Genomic DNA, 24,426 nt, shown 5'->3' with positions numbered 1-24,426 from the left:
GAACTAGAATGCTGATCTATTTCGTAAGTCAGAGATCTTCTTCTCGACTTCTTTTGGTGTTCTATTCAATTCACGGGCAATTTTTATTTTCAAGCTTTGGCTAAGCTCATAGTACTTCTCTATCAAATCCCCATCAATGACGTTCTTCACTGGATTATAATAACTTCTGAATTTCAAGTGATCCATACCAAGTAAATTGAAACCCATTTGCTTACTATCGTAGTCATCAAAGTTATAGTCGAATACTTGTCGCAACGATTGCTCCAAACTGTTTATGAACTGGACTTCCAGCTTTGTAGAAAGAGGCAAAAGCAATCCTACAGTTCCTTGAATACCAGTGTAAATAATGCCATCATGTCCACCAATCGTCATACTGCCTTTGGTGAAGGAAGTTGGTGTATCCAGAAGGAAAAACTCACAGAGGTTCTTCGTTCTAGATGGAGAAGCATTCAAATATGATTCCTGGACTTTCAATAGACTCCAGTCTTCATCAGACTTTTTCGAAACGGAATCGGGAACTCGAGAAACGAATACATTTCCAAATTTGTCACCGCCTATAACGGTATCGTAATCCAAAGCTGCGACTGCTGTAATTTGTCGCTTCATTATGTCGTCAGCAAATGGTACAAATCTGTTCTCAGCAGAGTCAAACTTGGCAAATACAATGGACGAATGAGAATCTCCAAATGCTATTCTCTCTCCTCCAGTATGTACAAGGTCTACTATAGAAGAAATGTAGTCAATATTTGTAGACGATTTTCGAAGCAATTGGCGATGTCCAATATCATAAAGTCGTAAATACTTTCCCATGCCAACCAACAATCTTCCATTAAAAGGAATCATCACTGTAGGTGAACAATCTATCTCTGTCTTATGAAGATACTCTAGTCTTTTCTTATTGGATTTTCTGGTATTCTTTTGGATTTTGAATGTGAATAGGTAACTTTTCCCAACTGAATTTTTGAGAAACTTCCTATCTGTAGTAACTCCAATAATTAAATGTTCCATATTACCCTTGCCTGACGATACAAAGTGCAATTTTGCCATGGATATAGCACTCTCGTTGCTAGAGAACTCAACTGTTTGAATGATACTCAGATTTTCAAAATCTACCACTTGAATGCATGATGCCCATTTATCAACTTCAGTCTCATAGCCAAAAGCGTCGTAATAATCTTGGTCTATTTCACTTTCAGGGTCATCTTCCGAATTCAAGTTTGAAGGTGAGAATGGACTCTTAGTTCCGTATTCTGACTGTAAGGCATATATGTAATTTACTTTAGAGCTCTTTCCGTCATCGTCTATAATTAACTTCCTGGGTGTATACCTTAAACGGATTTTTTCAATATTGACGTCCTGGTTTATATCGAACTCTACGTCTTCTTTGCCTATAGTGAAGACAATTAAATTGTTGTCAGATAGAGCAACAATTCCTTCACCTCCTATGTCCTCAGAACTGAAAGATGCTCCTTTCAAGATTTTGACACCAAGGAGAGGAGTGACTTTGAACTCGCTCCTATTGTAGTAACAAATCCAAGGTCTGGAGGAGATAGCCAAAATCGCTTTGCTTCCATTTGGTAATTTGGTTACTGATAAAGTCACGGGCTTGGAGCCAAGATACTTTATGCGAGTGTCAGATAGATTTCCACTGATTTCTTCTATAGAAGTCCGAACATAAAGTCCATTGTCCATTCCAATGTGAACCATTGTTGTGTTGTCGTTCTGGAGCATCAGCAATGAAGTACTGTTAGCTGAAAGAGCCTGCAACGATAATGTCTCAAGACAATTGTGTGGTTGCAAAGATAAAACCTGAATGGTTTCATCAGAACAGCCAACTACAGCAAACAAGTTCTTTTTGTTTGCTGTCTCCTCGCATATAGCGATCGATGTAATTGAATTAGACATTTCTACTCTGTCTTGATACTCTATTAACTGGTCGTCTGTGGCATCTACTTCAAAGTAGCAAATCTCGGCATTTGAAAGAGCAATGATCACCTGTTCCCTGTGAGTGCTGGCATTGACAATAGTGATGCCAGCCGGCGGATACCAATCTGTGATCTTTCTGGATATAGACTGTTCTTTATCTTCGGTTCTTGTGTGTTTTACGTGTCGTATCCCATTTGTGTAGATTTGAACTACTGAAGAAGTCCCTACTTGTTGAACTGCAAGAGTAGGTTGATCATTGACAAATTGAGAGTTTTCGACTTCTTCAACTACCTCGCCAATAGACAATACAAGAGTTCGGGAAGCTACTGTGGAGGATATGACCAAGTATTCATCGCTACGAGAATCTGCAAACAACTTCGTTGTGAGCACTCCAGTTGGGATGATAGGCAATGGTGAAGATACAAGAGTCGAGGTTTGAATTCCATGTACTAGTGATTTCAAATGCGAATGTGAAGATGCGGTAATCATCTGTTGTAATGAGTCAGCTGTACCACTAGAAATCGACTCCACAATGCCAGCATCAGTTATCGGACTGAGAGAAGTGAAAATCTCTACTAATGCTAAGTTGTCGAGAGCTTTCACTGTAAATGTTCTGTTGCTTCTATCTTCTTCGTCAATAGATGAAATATCAGGAGATGCTTTCAACTGAATATTTTCGTCGTCGTCTCCCAATTTCTCGAACTGGTAGTAGAGCTTGTCATTGTTCAACACATTTGCGAAGAGAAATCCACTTTTCAAAATGTTCAACGACGATGAAACGGGAATGGTGTCAAAATAGCCGATCTGAATATCCTCAATCAACTCTTTGTCGCTGTTGTATTCAACAGTCACTTTGAATAAGTCACCCATAGAAGATTGAAGTAAAACAAAGAAATTGTTCTTTTTCAATTTATGGACGACATGACTGACAACTACGGTATATTCGCTGTCCTTTCTAAGTGGTAAAGGAAGATAGAGTCTTTCGAGATTTTTATGAAGATTATCATATATGATATAGTTTTTGCAACAGACGAAAACCCCACCAACATGGCTCGGTAATGGGATCAAATGCGTAGCCGATGAAGGAATGGTATTTGTGGACTTTTTTTTGACTATATGATTCAACCCCTGGTCAAGCTCGTAATAATTGAGTAGAAGAGGCGAGGAATCCGCATCGAACTGAACCTTTCCATCACTGTGGTAGTTAGAATAATCGCACTCAATGGCAGCGAAAACAGGGTTGGAAAACTGAGTATCCAACGCTACGACACTTAATGTCAAAGTATGTTTCGAGTGTGCCTCTAAAGGTGAAGAGAGCTCTACCTTTCCTTGAGAGTCTGTCTCTACTTTGAAAATCAATTTGTTTCTTTCTATGGCACCAAGAAAAATGCAGCGACTCTGAGGATCTACAGCAAGGTACTCTCCTGGATTGACTCTTCCAAATCCTGTCTTTGCATACGGTTCTTGTAAAACAGGCACAAACCTATGCAAATCTACGTCAAACTCTAGAAACACCACTTTTCCAGACTCTCCTACTACAACTGCTAGGTCCTTTTGAGTACCCACGATTCGGATCTTTTCAATTTTATGTATTACACCGAGAGTATTTTGACTCGCCACCACTTCTATCTTGCCAGTTTCGGCATTCGGACGTAACAATTGAAGAGTGCTAACGGATGATACTAGAATCTCCTGTGACTTCTTTTCGCCCAAAAACTGCCCTAACACCGACAGCGTGAAATTGGAAGGAGCCCTTAGCGTGAGATGGTAGAGATAGAGCGAATCATCATCGATAGACATCCTTAAGTCCAGAGATATAACAATTCAAAGAATATATGTAGAAGGTATTTGATAATTGAATAAAATCTAGAAGTTGAAATATTGGTATTGATGGACCTGCACACAGTGTAAGTATATGAGAAGATGCCAAAACTGAATAGCGCAAATAGGTTTCAGGACCAGCTCCTATTGGAAGGTAGGAAGTCTTCTTCGTGGTCTAGGTTTTGAAGATTAGAGAGTAGGAACACAATTGGTAGAATATTTAGTACAATCTTGTAAAATTAAAATGATTAAGTTTATATTATGGGGCATTCCCATGAACCCAAATGAAATGTATATATCAGAAATATAATTAAAAACGCAACCACATATATTTATTATCACTGACTTAGACCTTGCTGTCAATGTTTTCTGGAAGTGCGATAGAGTGAGGACCGGTGGACTTGACGGAGGTCAACTCGTCAGCGTCAACAACCTTGTCCATTCCATCCTCCTCAGCTTCGGTGTGGTTGGTGATTTTGAAAAGCACCAATGGAGCGGCGATCACAAGCGAACCGTGAACCAAACCCCACGATGAAGCAAACATGTCCATGTAGGGAGTTTCAAGAGCATCCAATCTCCAGGCGATAGCAGCACCAGCTGATTGAATACCCTTGTAGAAACCAGCGTACAAGGCAGTCTTCTTTGGGTTGTTGGAAAGAGCACCAAGAGTCCACAAGATGAACGACTGGAAGATGGCATCGTAGACACCGTAGAAAATGTAGAGGAACATTGGGCCAATGTAGCCACCGTCCTTGAAGTCAATTGGAGCAAGTCTTGGTTCAGTAGCTGGAGCCTGGATAGTGACGTCTTTACGGGTGAATTGTTGTTGGAACTTCAAACCTCCACCCCAGATACCCATACCAAGAACAAAGATGATAAACCAGCCGATTCTGGCTCTGTTAGCTCTGGTGAAGTACTTCAAATCCAAGATGGAACCGATGAACAAGGCGCCGATCATCTGGGAGAACCAGTACAACAACGAGTTTAAGGATCTGGTTCTGACGTTGAAACGGCCGGCATTGAAATCGTTGAATTGGTAGGTGTAGAACCAGTTAGAGGCGAAGAACATAGGGAACATCAACAAGATCTTTGGTTCTCTCCACAACAACTTACCCAAGCCAAACAACTCGTCCTTCCAGTATGGGTGCTTCTGAGTCATGACTCTGGTACCGTCGGATTTGTAAACCTTGGACATGGGCAACATGAAGTAAGCAATGATACTACCCAAGGACATCAAGATGATGAATGCGATGAATGTACCGTCGTTAACGGCAGAGGATTTGTTTTCTAAGTTGTCGGCCAAAGGAATGATGGCACCGATGACAGCACCGAAGTTAAAAATGAACCAAAAGACCATAATTGCTCTACCTTTAGTTCCTTCAGTTGGGTAAGACATGATAATGGTACCTTGGGCAGACCACAAGACAGAGGCACAAACACCCAAGAAAGCACCGGCAAAGATAACGAACCCTTTGTTCTCGGTATGGTAGAAACATAAGAGAGAAGCAGCATACAAGGCGTAACCCATACCACCGAACATAAGCGAGGCTCTGACTCCGATAGTGTTACAGATGGTACCACCGAAGAAACCAACAGAGGCAAAGGTAGAGTATAAGGCAACGTTAGCGTTATCGGAAGTCTTGACATCATTGATGGCAGCACCAATACCAGACAAGGCGTTGAACATACCTGGGGTCATAAACACGACGAACGACAACATGACAACTTGAGTCATGGCATTTGAGAAACGGAAGCCATACTTGGTACCGAAGATAGACACCTTTTTGTCGTACCAATTTCCAGAGGACTCGATTTCGGCAGAAGTATGTCTCTTCAACTCGATGTGGTCATGGAAGTCATCTGAGGTCTTGTTGACGGCATCGGACGAGTCGCCAGCCGTGGAGTTGATCTCTAATTGAGCTTGAGTTTTTTCGTCAGACATAATTGTGAGTAGTCTAGGCTAGATAAGGATATATTCAAGTTTTCAGTAGGTTTTAAAGATGGGTTGTGAAAATGACGTTGTTGGAATGAGATATGGTGATCCGAACAACTAGATCCGAGATGGTGGAGTGAGGAGGTGGTTGATGATGGAAAGGCTGAAAAAAAGTTTGGCTAGAAACAGGGAAATAAATGAATATTTATAATGCTTGCAAAAAGCCAGGGTACATAAAGGGCAAGTGGTAGTCTGGAAGGTTTTGACACAGGATCTGGAGTAAAAAAAAACACAATCCAAACTATTATCAAAAGGTCATAATGTAGATAGTCGATCTAACCCCAAAGTAACAAAGAAATACGGGCCCGAAAACAAGGTAACACTGAAAAAGTCATGAGGTAGTATTTTTAAAAATTGGTGGAACATCGTTGTGCCGATAAAATAATTTTCTACACCAAAAAAAAATCTACTGGACCAGCGCTAAAACTAAAATAATTTGCATCACGGCCATTTGTAGCAGCCGCCGTAATACATACTATCCCTATGACCGCTAGATGGGTTCTTTTGGCGGTCTCTGTGCACACTGAATACACCAGCGATGTGACTGCAAAATTGCTGGAAAGTCGGTGGTGCCAGCGAGAACACGAGATCTTCGTCGGAAAAATTTTGACAGCAGCAGATAAGAGATTTGCTCATGGACCTTGGTGGTGCGGCAGAGCGTCTGCTTAGCGCCCGTTTGCAAAGAGAGAAAAGAAGACACGGCTGGCTGTGAATGGAAGGATTCTTCATATTCGCGTCCAATGAAATAGCCCGCAATCCAGACTAGCCTACTGGAGTCAAAAAGTCTTATCTTGAGATACGCACTCCATTCCAACTCCACTGTTGCTTAGATACTACCATTTAGTCGTGGGACACATTTGCTAGATCGATGTTACATTTTTTTCATTTTAGAAAATTGGTTACGTGCAGGGATGCGCTCAAATTAGTCTAATTGTACTTTTTAGGGTAAGTAGCCAATTGACCTAAATGAATAGGCTCAGCTCTGGGGTTTGGTTTACTGGGGTAATAAAATACGATGGAAAACGGTTTTGGGTCAAATTGGGACGCAGACAAGTGAATTGGTTACTACAGTTCGATCCAGTGGATACTTTAGACCATTATGATGTTGATGTACTAAATCGCCAATTACTGGTACTTTATTGTTCAGCCGCCTGTTCACCGACAGAAGTTCCTTTTTTTCCGTTATGAGTCTACACAAAGCGAGCAAATACTCGATGACAAGAGAAGACAAGAGAAGACAAGATTATAGCATAGCAAAAGAGACCCAAAGAGCAGTGGATGTGGTGGATTCCCGTATTGCAAGTGGGAATCTCAGCGGTGGCCGAGAGTTCCAAAGCTGGGGAACAGTCGTGAATTCCAACTTTCTGTCAGTCCTCTCGTGAATACTTGCCAGAACCCTGTTACCATCGCGAAAAGTGCAATAAAAAATTGCAATGTGACACCACTATTACTTATATAAAAACTGGGGTGATCGAGAAGATTTTCGAGCCAACAAGTGTGCTTGTCCCACACCAACCCCACTCCCAATTCCACTTGGCTTAGTGACCAAATCGAATACTGAATTACCCCACTGTAACTTCGATCTATCTTCACCAACCAATTTAGTACGGGCATCTCTCTAAAGGCTGCGTACAGGATTCTACTATTCAATGCCGTACAACCTAAAAGGCACCAAGTTTCGATGTAACATTGTCTGTGGGACTGGTTTCCAGTAGGTTGCATTCTTTTTCTCTTACCTAATAGTTGTTATCAGTCTGTGTCATCGGTGGTGGATACCACTTAGACTAGTGATACGTTGATAGTAGCCGAAAGTCGATTCGCTAAATTGATTTGGTGAAGTAGGCTGATTAAGTATATTGATGTAATTGTCTTGATAAAGCCTTGATAGGGCGAGCTTCTTCGGAATTATTGTGACATTGAGCGACTATTGTAGATAACCATTTCTTTATTCACCTATCTTATCGTATTGTAATATTAGCTAATGCCATTTTCTCTTTGTATTTCTGTTTCACCTGCCTTAATTAATAATTAACATTGTTCGTATCGCGTCAGGCTGAGACTCTGCCACCCAGGCTAAGGTCCTGATCCGGATAAATATCGCTTCTGTACTTTGTCGTGCTACGGATCTAGCTTGCCATCGCCAAGCTGCCGATGATAGAGTCGAAGGCTGCTACATATTTTTGTTTGGTTTATTACGCTATATACTTTATCTCGCCTAAATCGGTTTGCCATATCTAATTAATCCTTGTCATACTTGCATACATCATTTTTTGCATTGGCCCTACCATTGCAATACCACCTAAATGTGTTTGTATGTTTCACCAGATTCAACGATGCTCGTGATAAGGTCGTCTACAACCTCGTCGCTCAAAATAGGAGAATTGAACACAACCCGGAAAAATTCACCCTTGTTATCGCTGCTGGTGGGATTGGGCGAGAAATCAACCAAATATTTGCCTTGTTTGTGTAATTCTCGCGAAATGTATCTGGTAATATCGGTATTGTCCTCGTGGGTGTACAGACTAGGACGGTAGTAGAAACAAACTTGTAGACACTGGGGCAAGTTCTCTGTGTCGCCGATAACCAATTCGAATCTCTTATCTCTGGAGATTTTTTCAACAAAATCACGAGCAATTGCAAAAGCATGGTCTACTCTGGATGCAAATCCCTCAAACCCAAAATAGAGCCATGCCATGTAGAACTTGAACGAATCAGCTCTTCTGCCGCAGCCCATAGTACCGTCAGCTAGATCGTAGTTTTCGTCCTCTTCTTCTTCGCGCCCATGGAAAAGGTAGGGTGCCTTAAGTGACATCGATTCTTGGAAGTGGCTCACATGAGGTACAAGCAAAAACGAACATGTGTTGGGAACCCCCAACATCTTGTGGGGATTAACGGTGATCGAGTCAGCTCTTTCAACACCTGCCAACTTCTTCTTGTGTGTGGCAGAGAAGATCACGTTACCACCCCAAGATCCGTCTACATGGAAGTGGATTTTGTATTTCTGAGCAATATCGGCGATTTTTTCAAACGGATCGTAGGAGCCAAACACAGTCGTACCAGCTGTGGCATTGATGTAGAGTGGAGTGTATCCGTCTTTGATTGACTGGTCAATTTTCTTTTCCAAATCATTAGCATCCATAGAGCCATCAGCAAGAATGTTTACCTTGAAGACGTTGGATGAGCCCAAGCCTAACAAGATAGCAGCCTTTTCCACTGAGTAGTGACAATGCTTTGACGAATAAACGGCAAATTTGTAGCTGCCATTGCCGTTTTCCTTGGTGTCTGGGAAACGTAAACTACGTGCCATTTGCAAACTGGTGATGTTGGACCATGAGCCTCCTGAAAAGGTCAAGCCTCCGCAGGTCTTGCGATGATTGGTAAAAAAGAGAGATGCATACTTTCTTCCAATATGGTTTTCAATAATGGACAACACCGGAGAAACCGTATATACATGCGAATTGGTGTTGAGCATTGAAAGAATGATATCAGAAACAACACCAATGGGATTGTTGGAGGCATAGAGTTTATCCAAGAACCCCGGATTCCAGGTATTGACTGAATATTCTAGCACCTTGTCTATGACTTCAAATAACTTGTCGCTTCCACCGACTCCATGAAACAACTCATCTTGAGGATCGTTGCCAACTATAGATGTAGCCTGTGGGGGGTGGAAGAATTGTTTCTTGAGGAATTGAGGTTCGTAGTAGTGGCCCAATGAGTTGACTTCGTAGTTCTTTGAGTCTCGGTCAGCCTTCTCTATGTATGATAAAAGCTTAGGTTTCAAGACCGTGAGAAGATGGTCCAATTCTTCCACACGGGAAGTTTCAAGGTCAGAAGTAATTGCCATGTTGTAGGATCCTAGATCTATGTCTATATCTATAGTTACAGTTCCACCGGTTTGGCACTAAGAGCTTCAGTAATTGTGAAAGTGAAAATTTTTCTATTTTCTAGACATACTAATTGCTCAAAGTGTGGGTGCATTGCGTAAAATCGGTTGCTTCGTAACGGTTTCCACGCGAAACTCGGCCTTTGCAGAAAAAAAGCTTAACGCTCATGGAATATTCTTTTTGCGGCTAACGGCTAATCTTCATTTAACTTTAACCTCTGTCAATTTATACTATTGATATATGGTAACCATACTAGCTAATAAAGCCTCGAACCGTGGCTAACACATATGTAGCCAGTCTACATTTGGTTTTTATGGTACGACTTTTCTTAAGCAGATGTGGTATACTTCAAATACTACAGGGTTGCAAATGTCTGCAGCCGCTATCTATAAGCAATTGGATACCAATTTGCATAAATCCGGCAGTTTTAGCTGTGGATTGTTATATTTCCTCCTCTGAATCATTATATCCTACACATGTATGCTAAGCCTATATTGGCACTCAATTATATTTACAGATGTGTATTATCCACATTTTAGTATGCATGCAATGTATAAATTAAATCTACGTAGAAGAATGCTATTAGTAAATGTAGTCTACTTTTGGTTAGGCTCAAGCACCTTCTCGGCTCTGTTATCGGTACTGGACAACGAGGATGACTTCTCCAAGTCTACGTCTTCTTCGACTTCCTTGCCGCTGTGGATGGCTCTCTTCTTGGCGCTCAACCAGTTGAAACCAACATAGTAGAGCAATTCGTTAAACGCCTTCGTTGGGAAAATCTTTTCAACCCAAATGTTTGGAATAATTCTGATAAGAAGACCGGCAGGAATCGAAATGAAACCACACAAAATAGCGGTGGCCCACATTCCTGGTGTTTGTCTAGCAATACTGAAAGAAGCACCACCAACAAACATAATTAATATTTGAGCAGCTCCAATGATAACGGCAATGGTGATGAAGTACCAGTTTCTAAACAAGTGCTGGAAGAAATCCAAGTTTTCACGTGTGATTCTACCTCTTACAGTGGTGACTTCATCCGCCTCGTCCAATTTTCTTGTAACAAACAACTTCCAGAATTGCAACCAGACGAAAGTGTTGAAAGTCATGGCATCTAACTGCTTGTCCTGGTGGTTGTCAGTGGTAGCACCACCGAAGAACAACTGACGGCCGGCAAAGTGTAAGATGAAGGTGATGATCAACTGAGCGGTAGATTGACCCAAAATCATCTTCCACATAGAGGTTGAAATTAAAGGGGCAGTTCTGCCGGCTGGCTTTCTGTTCAAGAACGAGTCGTCAGGTTTGTCGGTGGCCAAAGCAAGTGCTGCTAATGTATCCATAATCAAGTTGACCCACAAAAGCTGAACGGCAGTTAAAACGGATTGGTTTTGAGAAGAAGCAACGGCCGAAACAAACGTTAAGACACAGGCAGTGATGTTGACAGTCAACTGGAACTGAATAAACTTTTTGATAGAAGTGGCAACAGTTCTACCCCACTTGATGGCTTGAACAATATCGGTGAAATCGTCGGTCATCAAAATGATATCCGAGGCCTCTCTGGCAACTTCAGTGCCAGCAATACCCATGGAAAACCCAACATCAGCCAACTTCAAGGCAGGAGCATCATTGGTACCATCACCAGTTACAGCAACAACTTCGCCAGACTTACGCAAGGTGTCTACCAAGATTCTCTTGTCTTCGGGCGAAGATCTGGCCAACACTCTCAATTGAGGAACAACCAAGTTTCTTTCTTCTACTGACAACTTTCTGAATGCTGGACCTTCCATAAAGGCATATTCGTTAGACAAGTCGTCTGGAGTCAAGATATTACATCCCTTAGAGATCGCCTTGGCAGTGATCAAGTTATCACCAGTAACCATTCTGACAGTGACACCGGCATGCTTACACTTCAATACAGCTTCAGGAACACCTTCCTTCAATGGATCCTGGATACCAACCAAAGCGTCCAAGATAAAAGGCTTGGAAGACTCGTTTGACGATACGTAAACAAGCAAAGCTGGGTCGACTTCGTTCTTGTTATCAGCACTAGCCAATTCAGCAGGTGGCCAGTTCTTGACACCAACGAAATCACGGTGACCCAATGCAATAGCTCTCAAGGCATCGTTGGCAAACTCATCGATCTTGCTTAAAGACAAATCGCGCATGTTTCTGTCCAAAGTGATCAAGTTACCTTCGTTGTTGTATTGGTAGCCACAGTTCTTGAACACGATTTCAGCTGCACCCTTGACGTAAACACGGTAACCATTCTCGATCTTCATGACTATACCAGCCCATTTTCTGGACGATTCGAACGGAATAATTTGAACGATGTCCTTTGCACCTTCTTGGCGATGTTGCTCTAAAGGCTTGTCCTGGAACAAACCGAACCTCTGTTTGGCCAATATCAATAATGCGGATTCAGTTTTGTTTCCTAAGTATGGTTCAGAGCTCACACCCAACTCTACTGGGTTAGTCTTGTTTTTGGACAACAACTGAGAGAAAAAAGATCTTGGCTTTGGCTTGGTTCTGGCAAGTGATTCCTTGGCTTCGTCGTAGTCAGGATTTTCAAAGGCAGTGGAGTTGAGAGTGATGTTAGTGCAAAGGAAGACCTTGAAGTCATCAAACAACTTACTGATGATTTCGGGAGACTTTGGTCCATTGCCTTCAATAGTATCGTCGAATTGTAGAGGAGAGTTGGTAGCAGCGTCCAAGCCAAAGAAGCCTTTAACGATTCTCATTCTGTTCTCGGTTAAAGTACCTGTCTTATCAGAACAAACAGCAGTGGCACCACCCATAGTTTCACACGATTTCAATACTCTGACTAAGTTACCGTTCTGGGCCATTCTGGTTGTAGCAAACGCCAAAGCCAACGTTACAGCCAAGGGCAAACCTTCAGGAACAGCCACAACTACGATGGTGATTGCGGTAATTAATATGTCCAAGAACTTTTTACCCTTTTCAGCGCTCTTGAGATGGCTGAACGAACGGTCACCAGATATGTTGACACAGAATCTGATGAGCAAGATGAAGAACAATAATAGGGCAGCTAAGAAACCGTACTTAGAGATACCCTCAGCCAAATTGTCTAAACGCTCCAGCAAGGGAGTCGATTCAGACTCGTGACTCAAACTCATCATGGTTCTTCCATGAATAGAGTTGACACCCACGGCTGTAACAATGGCATTTCCAAGACCAGAAAGTACTTTGGCTCCTGATATCAAATAGGGGTCCTTGAACTTAACAGTGGTAGAACCTACATCTTCATTAGTAGGCAATTGCAGCTTGTAGAATTCCATGGCCTCTTCGGCAGGAACTTTCTTGATGGTATTGGATTCACCAGTCAAAGCCGATTCGTCACATTCAACTTCACCCTGGAACAAAATGGAGTCAGCAGGCACAACGTCACCGGTCTGCAAGTTTATGATGTCACCAACCAACAAGTCGTATATGGAAATGAGCTTCTGCTGGCCATTTCGTATTACGATCAACTCACGGTCTTCCTTCTTCGCGTTCAAGTGAGCAAACTGTCTTTCTTTTTGGTAGTCGTTGGCAGCACCAACCAATACAACAATGGCTACAGCAACCAAAATTGCTACACCTTCCACCCAGTCGACTTTGGGCATCGGTTTGCCCTCGTCATCGTACATGGTTCCCTCACCAAAGGTCTCGTAGAGTCCCAAAGCAAGCGAGACAACTGCTGCTACAGACAAGAGAATCAACACCTTGTCCTTCAATGCTTCAAAGCATAAGCGGAAGAAGGATCTCTGGCGTTTGGTAGGCAATCTGTTGGCACCCCAGTTATGTACTCGGAAAGCCGCATCGCTGGAGTCGGTGTCGTTCAAACCCCGGAAGGTATCAGTGTTCAAGAGTGACAAGAGTCTGTTGAAGCCTCCCAAATCATGGAGTGTCTTGAGCGACTTGGGGTCATGCAAAGTTGTGAGCTCCTGGTGCGAAATAAGCGCCTGCTGTTCGCCACGCCTGGTGGAGACAGACGTGAGCCTGGAGGCGAGTTTATGGAGGGGAGCTGGCGGAGCTGGCGGAGCGCCCTTGTGCTGTTGAGGACCGTATGTCAAGTCTGTCTCATCGTGCAAGGGAGTTTCGGAGTTGACGCTGGAAGCGTCAATATCTGGAGCAGAAACGTAGAGATGGTTCGCATCGTGTATGTTTGTACTGTTATTGCTTGTGGTAGCTGTGAGATGCGTGAACGTGGTGGACTTGGCCAACTTTTCAGCCGGAGTTATGGGAGACATGGGGTCTGAATGAGATGTGAGTATATGGCTATAGTAAGACTATAGTAGATTATAATGTGGAAATAAACTTAATGACGATAATAATAATTCATACACTATTCTTTTTGAAGTATTGTAAGATAAGATAGTTTGATACTTTGGACAAATTAAGATCAGTTAAGCCTATGGCTTTTATAGATTATATAGATCTTGTGAGACGCTATAGACTAGCTGAGTATGGCGGACTGCGAGGAAGAGGGCAACAGCACCTGTTCAAACAAATCTGACAAAGCGTACTAACAAACTAAGAATCCAACCAGAACCAAAATAAATTTCAAATTTCGGTGATCTTGAAGTCTACATATACTACTCCAGTTCGTAGCGAAATCTGTGTCTCTGGATGGCTCCAAAAAAAAATAAATAACTGCGAAGATGGAAATACCGATAGAGGTTAAATAATATCAAAATAAAATTATTAAAATTTAATCACCAATTGGCCACAGGAAATACATTAGGCAATGCTTCACTGGAGGACTCTGCTGAATCACGTTTCAATTCCAAGTCCAGCGTCACTGGCATTTTGCTTGTGGATCTGACTTCTTGGTTTTGCTTGTGCCTGAATTGCTTGTGCCATTTGCCGCGGTGCCATACTAGCCGCAGATGACTTGACTCGCTGCGCCAATTTTGCAATCGTTTTATCGGGCCACAGTGATCAAATCTCAGCTGTCCCAGAGTCACACACCAGAGGACAGCCTTATGTCTCCCTGGCTAGAGAATCTGTTCGGCAACCCCGTCCCAACCCTGGTCTTTGCTAAAGTCCACCGCCCCTGCCAGTGAAATTCTCCTGACTCTTCTGCGTTACTCCAGGCTAGCGCCAATTCGTATAACTAGTTTAAGGAGAAGGTGGCTGTGCTAGTTGTGTGCAGGCCGCTGCCTGCCATGGAGTCCATGATTGCGATTTGTGATAATGGAACTTTTCTTGGATGGAGCCGTTCGTTCAATGGACAGAGGTTCTAAGGCAGCTTGAACAGCAACACAACCCAAATCGGCAGGCAGGAGTCAATGTGTGCTAGCATGCTTTGTTGTCATTGCATTGTGGTAATTGTCTTGTGTTTCACAGTCGCTGAACAGCCCCAGAAAGAAAGGCTTGTATGGAGCAGATTTTTTCACTTGCACCCTTGCACCAACACTAAACAGACACTTGGCAACAAATCCGTAGAAATAGTTAGGAATCTCGTCTGTACTGCTAAGAGTTTTCACCTCAGCCAAGTGGTTCCAGCCAGTTGCCAGCACGTACTCAGCCTTCTCGTTTTTCACAATTCAACCCGTCCATTTTCGCTATCATTCCGTAGCGGCTATCAAAGATTCGACTGCTACGGAAGGGCCTTTATTCCTAATCGGGGAACTCGCGTGTGAAGTTGCAGACGAACGGAAAATCCTGACAGCATTTAATCTCAGCGCTTAATCTCAGCGCTTAACTCAAATGTTTAATTTCACACCCAGCGATTAATCTTACAGAACACAATTCCACACTCTACGTTAGCACTAACACCGTATGTTCTTCAATCCCCTCAGCCAATCACATCATCCAATCTAATCACTCATCACATGATTTACATTCTCATCGTATCATTCCATCCACCTCTTCCATTTCCCACGCACCTCCTGTCTGTTGCAACATTTGCCGCCTCAGACGGTCGAAAAAAGAAACTAATCTTTTGCAATCTTAGCTCTCAAATTAGGAAGCCTCATTGAAGGCATACTTCTTTATGACTTCCCCGATAGCACATCCATACAAGCCCAACGCAAATCTGGCATGGACTACATCCAGGAAAGTTTTATCTAATCATCTGTCTTTGTTTCCCGCCTTTTCTTCCTGTTCGAAACACGGTCCTTTCTTGGACTGCCACAGCCAGAACTTCTGCCGGCGGAGTCACTCTTCCACACATTATACACTTCCAATGGACCATCTCTCGACACCCTTCTATAACCGCCTGCAATTTTGTCCCCTGCTCCTCTCCTTGTCGGGGTCAACAGATTCCGTTTTTTCTTAGCAGTACTTTCCCAGCAGGCAGTGGGGGAGGTGCAATTGCCGTCAGCACTGCCTCCTTCGGTGTCAGCAGCATTAATGCATGGTTCGTCTCCAAGTAGTCTTATTTTATTATGTAGTTATCACCTTCTTTTGGCAGCTTGAAAACCGATGGAACACCGGTTTCCATGTTCGTATGGTAGCGCGTGTTCGTTAGTGTATAACCGAGGGCTGTGTTCCCGACCCTGATAAAAATGATGCTGCATTTGGTTCCTGCAGAAGAACAAATATTCAATCAAACTTGCATTGTATACTGATCTTGTCATTAGGCGAACCATGTCATTCTCGTTTCTTTTGACATCTGTAGGCTATGGTACTTTGCATTCATAGAGTGACGATGGTTACTATCGTCTGTAAAAATCGTGAATTTTCCATGTGATAATCATGTTTTTGAGTGAATACCAGAGGATTGCAAAAAAATTGCGAAACTTGTTTCACTATTTGCATTATTTTCACACAGACAAAGAGATGTATCACATCTGCTGAACAAGGCTCAGAAATTTATCGTAGGTTATGAAAGTGGCTGATTGTCTCCTCGCACAATAACTAGCAAGATTTACTACCAAATATACTTTCTTAGTCGGGGCTTTTTCCCCAAGCTTTGCAAAGATTTCTCCATCAACATAGCCCAGGTATTTGAAAAATGTCCCATATCTATCTGACCAATATCTAAGGAAGTTGTCGTGGGTTAAGATACTAAGAACAGATGAAGTTTGATAGTTTTCCTGTTGTGAATTCATACACTTTTCAACAGAGATAGAATTCCCAAATTTCAACACAACTTCAATTACCAGCCTTAATGCTGATGTACATGTTATTATTCTAGAATGTCCATGCAATGGACACTGAAGTATCGCAGGTACGACCAAAAGCTCCAATTGATAGTTTCTCCAAAATGATGTCAAGATGGAAATCTAATTTTTAAGATCGTCAAATATTAGCAATTTATCTGGAATAATGTAATGTAGTAAATTTATAGTGATAAAGTAGTCCAATATTGAAAGAAATGAATATTAACTATTGCGGCACTGATGTTTTGGCAGCGGCACTGATGTAAAAAAATAAACACAGTTAGCGGAAAAATGCGTACTCTTGAGTTACAAACATGCCCTGCTGGCCAAACGGTTAAGGCATCCGCCTCCTAAGCGGGAGACTCCGGGTTCGAGTCCCGGGTAGGGTTTTAAGCGTGAACAATTAATTTTTGTAATTTTTTGATTCCAAGCTAAGATGACAAGGAAAACATTCTCTCGTCGACAGTTGAAAGATTTCAGTGATAATATTGTTAGTTTTTCTTCCATTATTTGGAAAGGAAAGACATAATATATTCAGTTGTCTTCTCTATATGAATTTTTAAGTAGATTGATCAACCATTTTCATACAAAATCTTTGAGGGAGGCCGGAAAAGAGATAACACTAACCTAGTCCAAATAGAATCTGTAGATGTGGTAGATTAGTGAACAGTACTTTATCTAAATTGAAGTGTCACATTATTTTGAGCCAAATAAATGACTCGGCAATTTTGAACTGAATCAAAACTGATTATTCCGTTCGGAGTTCGCGTTTTCAACTTAATTTCCCGATCGAGAGTGACCCAATTCCCTGTTATCATACCGGTGGGCATGTTGAATATACTCTATCGTAGAACATACAACCCTTGTTTGAAGATCATGCTGAGTGTTGATTTACCATGACTACTACTGTAAAGTGGAAAAGGCTGTGTGCATTTGTTCTTGCAAATCAAACTTTTGGCGGAAATGGTTGCAAAATACGTCATACATTTTTTGCAAGCGCAGTACTCGACGACGAGAATCGGCACCACTTCAGATTGAGCCGATAAGGTCAAGAACGGCTGTAGTTAATGATTGCCTTTTTGGCTGAGCAGTTATTGTGGGTAATTATGTTAGATAGATACTATAGCTCACGCATTTTAGCTCTTGCAACTGAAAGGAAAGCATATATAAAGGGTAAGTCTCCAGGGTAGTATTCCAAATCAACCACTATGCTTCATCGCTTAACAATTAACAAGCTTATCCACGACACTAGCTTAGTCTACACTTTACTTCACTCAATTCAATGGAAATTTACATAATAGTGATCATTGTGGTGATCATCTTCTTCACTTGTGTCCTTCCTTGCATCGCCTGTTGCAGGAGATTCCCTGAGGACGCCAATACGAATGATAACAGGAATGAAAATGACGTAAGGGTCAATGTTGAGCCTGTCAATAACGTTACAAATATCAACTTTGGAAGCCCTGATACTGCAATGCCCACAACTACAGGTACATCTAACGCTCAAGCTAACCCATACTTGATGTACCTCCAGTCGTACATGACTTTAGCTGGTCAAAGAAAGCCAGATGAGGAAAACAGACTTTCTGAAGCAGAATTAATTGCTGGAATCGAAAGATTGAGCGAACAGCAAAGGATTGCTGAAGCTCAAATATTGGCCGAAGCTCACAGAAACGGAACCATAGCATCTCCTGAGCCTGCCTATTTATACGGCTCGAATAGCTCTCAACTTCCGTCTTACAAACCTTAGATCTTCTTCAAGATTCCTCGTATTCAATGAATGTGACTTACAACTTCGAAGGGCTATTTAGGGTTCAGATTTAGGGTTCAGATAGAGTCAATCTTTTGTTTATTGAAGGCTTTGTCTTAGGAGATATATTTACAATATTTATATATTCCCACTGCTAGATAGTGTAACAAATATGTTCACAGCTTATTAGAATACAGATTTGCACATCTACTATATGAGAAGAATCCAATTAAATAACATTTATTTTCAACAGATATATTGTGTCAATATCTGTGAAGTGTTCTCTATATAAACAGTATGACATGCAATTTTCAAATATCCTAAAAGTCCCCTCGAATAGAACAATTTTCGCTATCACCGATATCATATACCTGCATAGACAAAAATCAATCACTTCTTTGATCTGATAACCCCATTTTTCCCATTAATATATTCTTCAGTTATAGTGCAATTCAGAAGTAGATTTATTCGGATATTGGTTTATCTCGTCAGTATTGTTTTTGTATGTCTGAAATATAGCCGAATTCAAATTTGAAGTCCATTTCTTGACTATGGAGATAACTCCAGATATCGTGGGGTCTACTCCACATGCTTTTCTTGAGATGGGAGAACTGGAACTCAGCAGAAGAACCGTAATGAATAGAGGGATTTACAACAAAATGAGACGCAACAAGAAGGTAATAGTAGAGAACCTCCATTTCTTTGTGTTTATCATGATCCCCATTGTATGTGCCATCTATTTTGTACCTGGATTCATTAATCCATTCACTATAGATGAGTTCAAGATTAATTTCAAGGTTATTCTCCTTCTGAGAACTTTCTGCGAAGTTCGGCCTGAGGAGTGTGCTTTGTTGCTCGATCCGGATTACGGGAATAAAGACTACTTAAAGCGAAAGGTATTTCAGAACTACGACCTCATATATGTACGCCATCGCTCAGTAGAAATTTGGGATAATATGCTTTTGGCAGTTGTAACAACTACACCAGTCAAGAAGCTTGCACAAATATTTCAGTTTGTCAATTTGGAAGACATCGACAACCCCGACGTTTTTTGGTCAAAGTGGGAGGAATCGATAGAAATTGTGCTTGCAATCATCAACTCGATGATGTTCCATACGATTAGAGGGCTCATAGTGTCCAGAATGTGGGTTTTCTTCGTCTTCTGTTTCACCATATCGGTGGGAGATTCGTGGGCATCAGTGTGTGAACAACTTGCACTAGTACTTCGTTCCGCAACAAACGTGTTTTAGTATATATAAGACGAGAATACAACTAGAATCTAAGAACTATTGGAATGATTTATAAAACCCAAAAAATGTGCTTCAGTATAAACATGTATATAGACATTAACACCAAATACAATAGAATCTATTTAGAAACCAAAGTTGAAGTTACTCATATCTGGTTCCTCAAATACACTTGGCGGAGGAGGAGTCTTGTTTACAAGAGCTTTGGTCTTGGTACCTCCGAACGAATTATCGCTGAATGATGAAAAAATGCTGGGAGAAGACTGTATTGAATCTTCAATTGTAATCGGAGTGACAGAGTCGCCATTGAGCTGTGTTCTGATACTAATATCAGCTTCAAAATTCGAAGCGTTGGTACTGATAGTAGCCTGAGCACTCTCCTTTCGGATGAATACGTAGTTTCTGATCAAGATTTCAGCAAGATAATCACACCCCATCCTGGTATAGATCATACATACCTTAATGATAAACTGAAACTCTTCACGAGGTGTGATATCCAAAGAGCCCTTCAAATAGTTGATTCGCTTCTGCCTCAAGTCATCAAAGAGGAGTATCAAAACTGGATCGTCTTTCAAGAAACTCTGGCCAGAACTCGTAGTCGACATATTCTTAATATATGTGGAATTACACAGTTCTGAAAACTTGTCACAGTGCTTAATTACCATTTCGATAGGTGATTTAATCAAAGCTTGAATGGATAATTCCTTATAGTTCAATTGCCAGAAAATCCAACTTGTAGTCCATCTATCACCATTCTGCACAGCATTAGGAAGAATATAGTTCTCTACAATGGATACCAAACTCTGGTTCTTCTCCTGATCGGCAGATGTACCTTCGTAGACCTTTGAAATAGCAATTGCAAGAGGGATATCGCCTACTTTTCCAGCAAGTGTAGCACAGCAATCTTTAACCGCATCTGCTAGCAAGAAAAAGTAAGCTGCATCGACATATCTGTGTTTTCCCAAAAGTACAAAGGCATTTTTCAATGAAGCAGACTTCCATCGCTTGCTTGTGAAGTCATTACTCAAGAATTTCAACATTTTCTGCTGATCAGGATGACTTACAGTTCTCCACAATCCTATCAACATCTGCTTTTTCCTCAATGCTAGGAAGAATAAGGAAATCTTTCCTGACGGATCTCTGGTTTCACTAAACTCATTTCTAGCAGCTGCCTCTACAATCTTGATAAGTCTAGGTGTTTTCACCCAGTAAACTAGGCCAGTTTGCTTGATATTCTCCCATTTCATTCTATTCTTGAAATGTTCCTCCACTGAAGCTAGCAACATTTCCTTATTATCAGAATGTAAAGCCCAGTTTATATCTCTCAAAGACAACTTAGATTGCTTGCTAGACAATTGGAATAACTTGAAACCAATTAAGAATCTGATACCATTCTCATCAACAGAAATAACATACTTTGTCAAATCCTTGACAATCGAGACTAATGAGATCAAAGTACTCTGCTGATGTCTGGTTAACAATGGTAACGAGATCTTCATTAATTTTTGGATTAATAAATCGGCCAATTCCTTGTCGAATTTTTTGAATACCTCCAAATTATTGAAGGACATTCTTCTATCAAGTCTATGGAAATCAACTTTGGGTGCATTCTGGCCATTCTTCCTAACATTATTGACTTCACTATTCATAACTTCCTTGGATATATCCAAGTTTAAATCCCAGGAAATAGGCTCTCCTCTTCTGATTTCCAGGAATAACTTGACAAGAATATTTTGAATAAGTTGGTGCTGATTCATGAATAGAGCTTGAATCAAGAATTGTGGATGATAAACTGGAAGAGGGCCATTAAGAACCCTAACCAAGTGAGAAATATCGTAGATCAACTCGTCCGTCGATTTGTCTATTCTCTGGTAACCAGCTCCATCATATATACTCAGGTCATCTTGAACTCCTGTGGTAGTATAACCTACCATCAACTGTCTGATGGTGGAATCAATACTGTTTGAACCCAATTTGATCCATTTGTCGTCAATGAAGAATTGATTCCCACTTCCGATTATCAAGTATCCATCATTCAACCAAATCAGGTCTCCGATTTCATGAGAAGTGTAGTCTGAAATGTCTATTCTCTTCAACACAGCAAACGTAGGAATGTTGTTCGTGTAATCGTAACGCAATTGAGTATACAACAAGACAAATCGCCCAAACCCAACAGACAATATTGCATTTGAAGTCAGGGCACTGTCCGAAGAGTTAAAAAAAGTCCAATCCAAATCTCGAACAGCACCATATTCTTTAGGAAACGATTCTTCGTATTCCAATACTCCAGTTTTGATGTCCCATACCGAGAGATTCAATCCAGACTCATCCACTACAGCCATCTTGTTAATTACCGTAGCTCCATGAAGTTTTCTTGCTCTTTTCACATTGGTATGAAGGCTGTGAGTTTTTCTCCATTTAATTCCATTGTCAACGAAATCAATGGCAAAACTGCGAATCAAGCCATCTTCACTAATAACGGCTACTAGACTTCTTGTGATTTGCGAAACAAATCTATCCACAGTTACAATCTGGAAGATGTCTACTTCTTGAGGTAGTTGATCTATTGCTGTTGGCTCTATTGTGAAAGATTGAACTTCTTGTTTCTTGTTGTATGCCAATGAAATTTTCCACGCCATGACAGAGTCTTCTTCGAAAAAAGATATCAAACAGTAATCTCGAGAGCTTTGAGAATTCTTGGGACATTCAGTTAATACAAATGCCTTGGGTTCCAGAACAATGCGCTCCCCTTCACTGTCTTGGACTTCAATCTTATCAATGAAATGTGCTGGCTTATCGTCGTTAACAGATCCGTTACAGTCCCAAAGACTGAGATTTCCCAACTTGTCAAAGGCGACAACCATATGCCTTCTCTTATTATCACCCTTAGGTGGTTCAATATCGTTCAAGATCACTGCCGTCCAGATTCCTTCTGGAGCTTCTCCCTTCACATCCGAGACGCCTAGTTGAAAACGTTTGGTAATGGAAATTTTTGTAGTATTGACATCGTTTAGCACAAATGGCTCCCAGATATAGTTGTCCTGTGGGAAGTTCAGAATCGATAGTAATATGTTGTCATCAGTAAAGGCTGAGTTGGACTTGATAAGTTTACGTATAGACTTCGTTTGGCCCTGAAACTTGTCCAATAGGATAGTCCCAAGGGATTGAAGCTTTTCTTCAGTGGGAGCAAGAAGCGATCTGAAATGAAGCAAGTCAAAACGCAACGTATTCTTGATTCTATCATGGAGAAGTAAACAAAGAGGAGAAAAATCGCGTCCAGGAAACAAGTATCGCAACGAAGTGATATTCACTGGTTTTATGTTGTAGATGGTGTACTCTTCAGATTGAATGTACTCCTTTGTAAGAGGAGCTGCTGGCAACTTGTGGTTGAACAGGTCTAAAGGAAATGTGTTTACGTCGAATTGATAGGTGAAATCATTGACTTTCTCAAACTTGATATTGTTTGGAGGACATGCAGTAATGTTCAGAACTGAATAGATAGCAACCTTTCCGGTTTTACTGACTATGTACAAGAGATCCATATCGTGTAGATCCTTGTTTTCAAAGCTGCGGATATTGTACTTTTTTAGAGGTGGAATTAATGACAACTGTAAAAGATTGTTTTCTATTATCAACGTGAAGGCCAATTCTTCGTCTGGAAATGCTAATTTCATGTCCATTGTCGCCCAGTTGGATATATGAGAATGGCCGCTGAACTCATATGAAGCCCAGACATGCAATATATGGTCATTAGTCACCGTATATATCACTTCACTCTTGTCATCTCCAGGATCAATGTACCCACGGATGTTCTTTATGTTAGCTAGTGACCCCTCTGTCAAAGTCTCCCTTCTCGCAAAATGTGGAGTTTCGTTATCTATACGTTTGTGGAAATCAATAATGAAGCTGTTCTGTGGATGTTGGAGATAGCTAAGCTCAAAGAGCGTATTGTCATCACCATAGTTGATTCGTGAAAAAACTTTTAGTAACCGATCGTACGGACCACTGGTGCACATAATCTTGTTGCAATTCCTCGAAATCTTAAGATTCGTGATCCCATTGCTCAGGTATGAGTACCACCTCTTGTTGTACTTAAGAGTCCCGTATTCGTCATAAATGTGATACAAAGTTAGTGATTGGTTCGAACCAATCACGATCTCGTTCTCTAGTGGTGCCCACCGAATGCAATTGATAACAGCTCCATCTTCATTCGCGAATTGTAGAGCTAAGGTCCACGTAGGCTTGGACATGAACTCATTCAAAGGTTTGAAGACAAGAATTTCGTTCTGGAGAGTTATAGCTATGTATCCGTTATCGGGATTGAAATCTATAGCTACAGGATCGGAGTCGAGGTATATTGTCTGGAGATGTTTCGACAAGTTCAGCTCTTGGACCTTTTCATTCTCATTGACCAATGTGCCTGAAGTGATGATGAGATTGTTCCCAGAGCCATATACGATTATATGGTGATTTTTCCAAGTTCCCTGCAGAACAGAGCAGATCCCTCTATTGATTTCGCCTGGAACGAAGGTGATAGTCATGTGTGAAGGGTTGGAATCGCTGAGAGGAACCACTTGAATGAAGACTGCAATCTGCACTTTATTCGTATGAGCAGTTAATATGGGGTCAAAGTGTGCATATAGTCATTCACGTGAGAATATCGAAGACAAGATTCTACTGCCGATGGTTCCCTTTT

The 24,426-nt window shown here is 41.3% G+C and overlaps 7 protein-coding genes across 7 annotated transcripts; 2 read left to right on the top strand and 5 right to left on the bottom strand. All coding sequences in view use genetic code 12, as the record gives it.

Annotated features, from left to right (window-relative positions):
• Window positions 1-3: 3 nt before the first annotated feature.
• PICST_54680 (predicted protein) lies at window positions 4-3,726 on the bottom strand (the record flags this gene model as incomplete). Its single annotated transcript, XM_001382410.1, has 2 exons — window positions 4-210; window positions 247-3,726. The coding sequence occupies 2 exons, from the start codon at window positions 3,724-3,726 to the stop codon at window positions 4-6; spliced, it is 3,687 nt and encodes a 1,228-aa protein (XP_001382447.2).
• A 367-nt stretch (window positions 3,727-4,093) lies between these two features.
• On the bottom strand, window positions 4,094-5,689 carry PICST_29800 (predicted protein; the record flags this gene model as incomplete). The annotated part of the gene is made up of 1 exon (XM_001382409.1): window positions 4,094-5,689. One exon carries the CDS (start codon window positions 5,687-5,689, stop codon window positions 4,094-4,096), a length of 1,596 nt encoding a protein of 531 aa, XP_001382446.1.
• Window positions 5,690-8,039: 2,350 nt separating this feature from the next.
• On the bottom strand, window positions 8,040-9,587 carry GAD2 (glutamate decarboxylase 2; the record flags this gene model as incomplete). Its single annotated transcript, XM_001382408.1, has 2 exons — window positions 8,040-9,339; window positions 9,364-9,587. 2 exons carry the CDS (start codon window positions 9,585-9,587, stop codon window positions 8,040-8,042), a joined length of 1,524 nt encoding a protein of 507 aa, XP_001382445.2.
• A 523-nt stretch (window positions 9,588-10,110) lies between these two features.
• Window positions 10,111-14,683, bottom strand: PMC1 (Ca2+-transporting P-type ATPase). The gene is made up of 2 exons (XM_001382407.1): window positions 13,796-14,683; window positions 10,111-13,750 (listed from the first exon to the last, which is right to left on the bottom strand). The coding sequence occupies exons 1-2, from the start codon at window positions 13,872-13,874 to the stop codon at window positions 10,224-10,226; spliced, it is 3,606 nt and encodes a 1,201-aa protein (XP_001382444.2). The 5' UTR covers window positions 13,875-14,683; the 3' UTR covers window positions 10,111-10,223.
• A 3,332-nt stretch (window positions 14,684-18,015) lies between these two features.
• PICST_29797 (predicted protein) lies at window positions 18,016-18,483 on the top strand (the record flags this gene model as incomplete). Its single annotated transcript, XM_001382968.1, has 1 exon — window positions 18,016-18,483. One exon carries the CDS (start codon window positions 18,016-18,018, stop codon window positions 18,481-18,483), a length of 468 nt encoding a protein of 155 aa, XP_001383005.1.
• Window positions 18,484-19,142: 659 nt separating this feature from the next.
• PICST_42519 (predicted protein) lies at window positions 19,143-19,733 on the top strand (the record flags this gene model as incomplete). The annotated part of the gene is made up of 1 exon (XM_001382967.1): window positions 19,143-19,733. The coding sequence occupies one exon, from the start codon at window positions 19,143-19,145 to the stop codon at window positions 19,731-19,733; it is 591 nt and encodes a 196-aa protein (XP_001383004.2).
• Window positions 19,734-19,855: 122 nt separating this feature from the next.
• On the bottom strand, window positions 19,856-24,271 carry RAV1 (regulator of V-ATPase; the record flags this gene model as incomplete). Its single annotated transcript, XM_001382406.1, has 1 exon — window positions 19,856-24,271. One exon carries the CDS (start codon window positions 24,269-24,271, stop codon window positions 19,856-19,858), a length of 4,416 nt encoding a protein of 1,471 aa, XP_001382443.2.
• Between the last annotated feature and the right edge of the window lie 155 nt (window positions 24,272-24,426).

This window comes from Scheffersomyces stipitis, chromosome 2 (genome assembly GCF_000209165.1).
Source record: "Scheffersomyces stipitis CBS 6054 chromosome 2, complete sequence".
NCBI lineage: Eukaryota > Fungi > Ascomycota > Pichiomycetes > Serinales > Debaryomycetaceae > Scheffersomyces > Scheffersomyces stipitis.
This window is presented reverse-complemented; position numbering and strand designations above follow the sequence as displayed.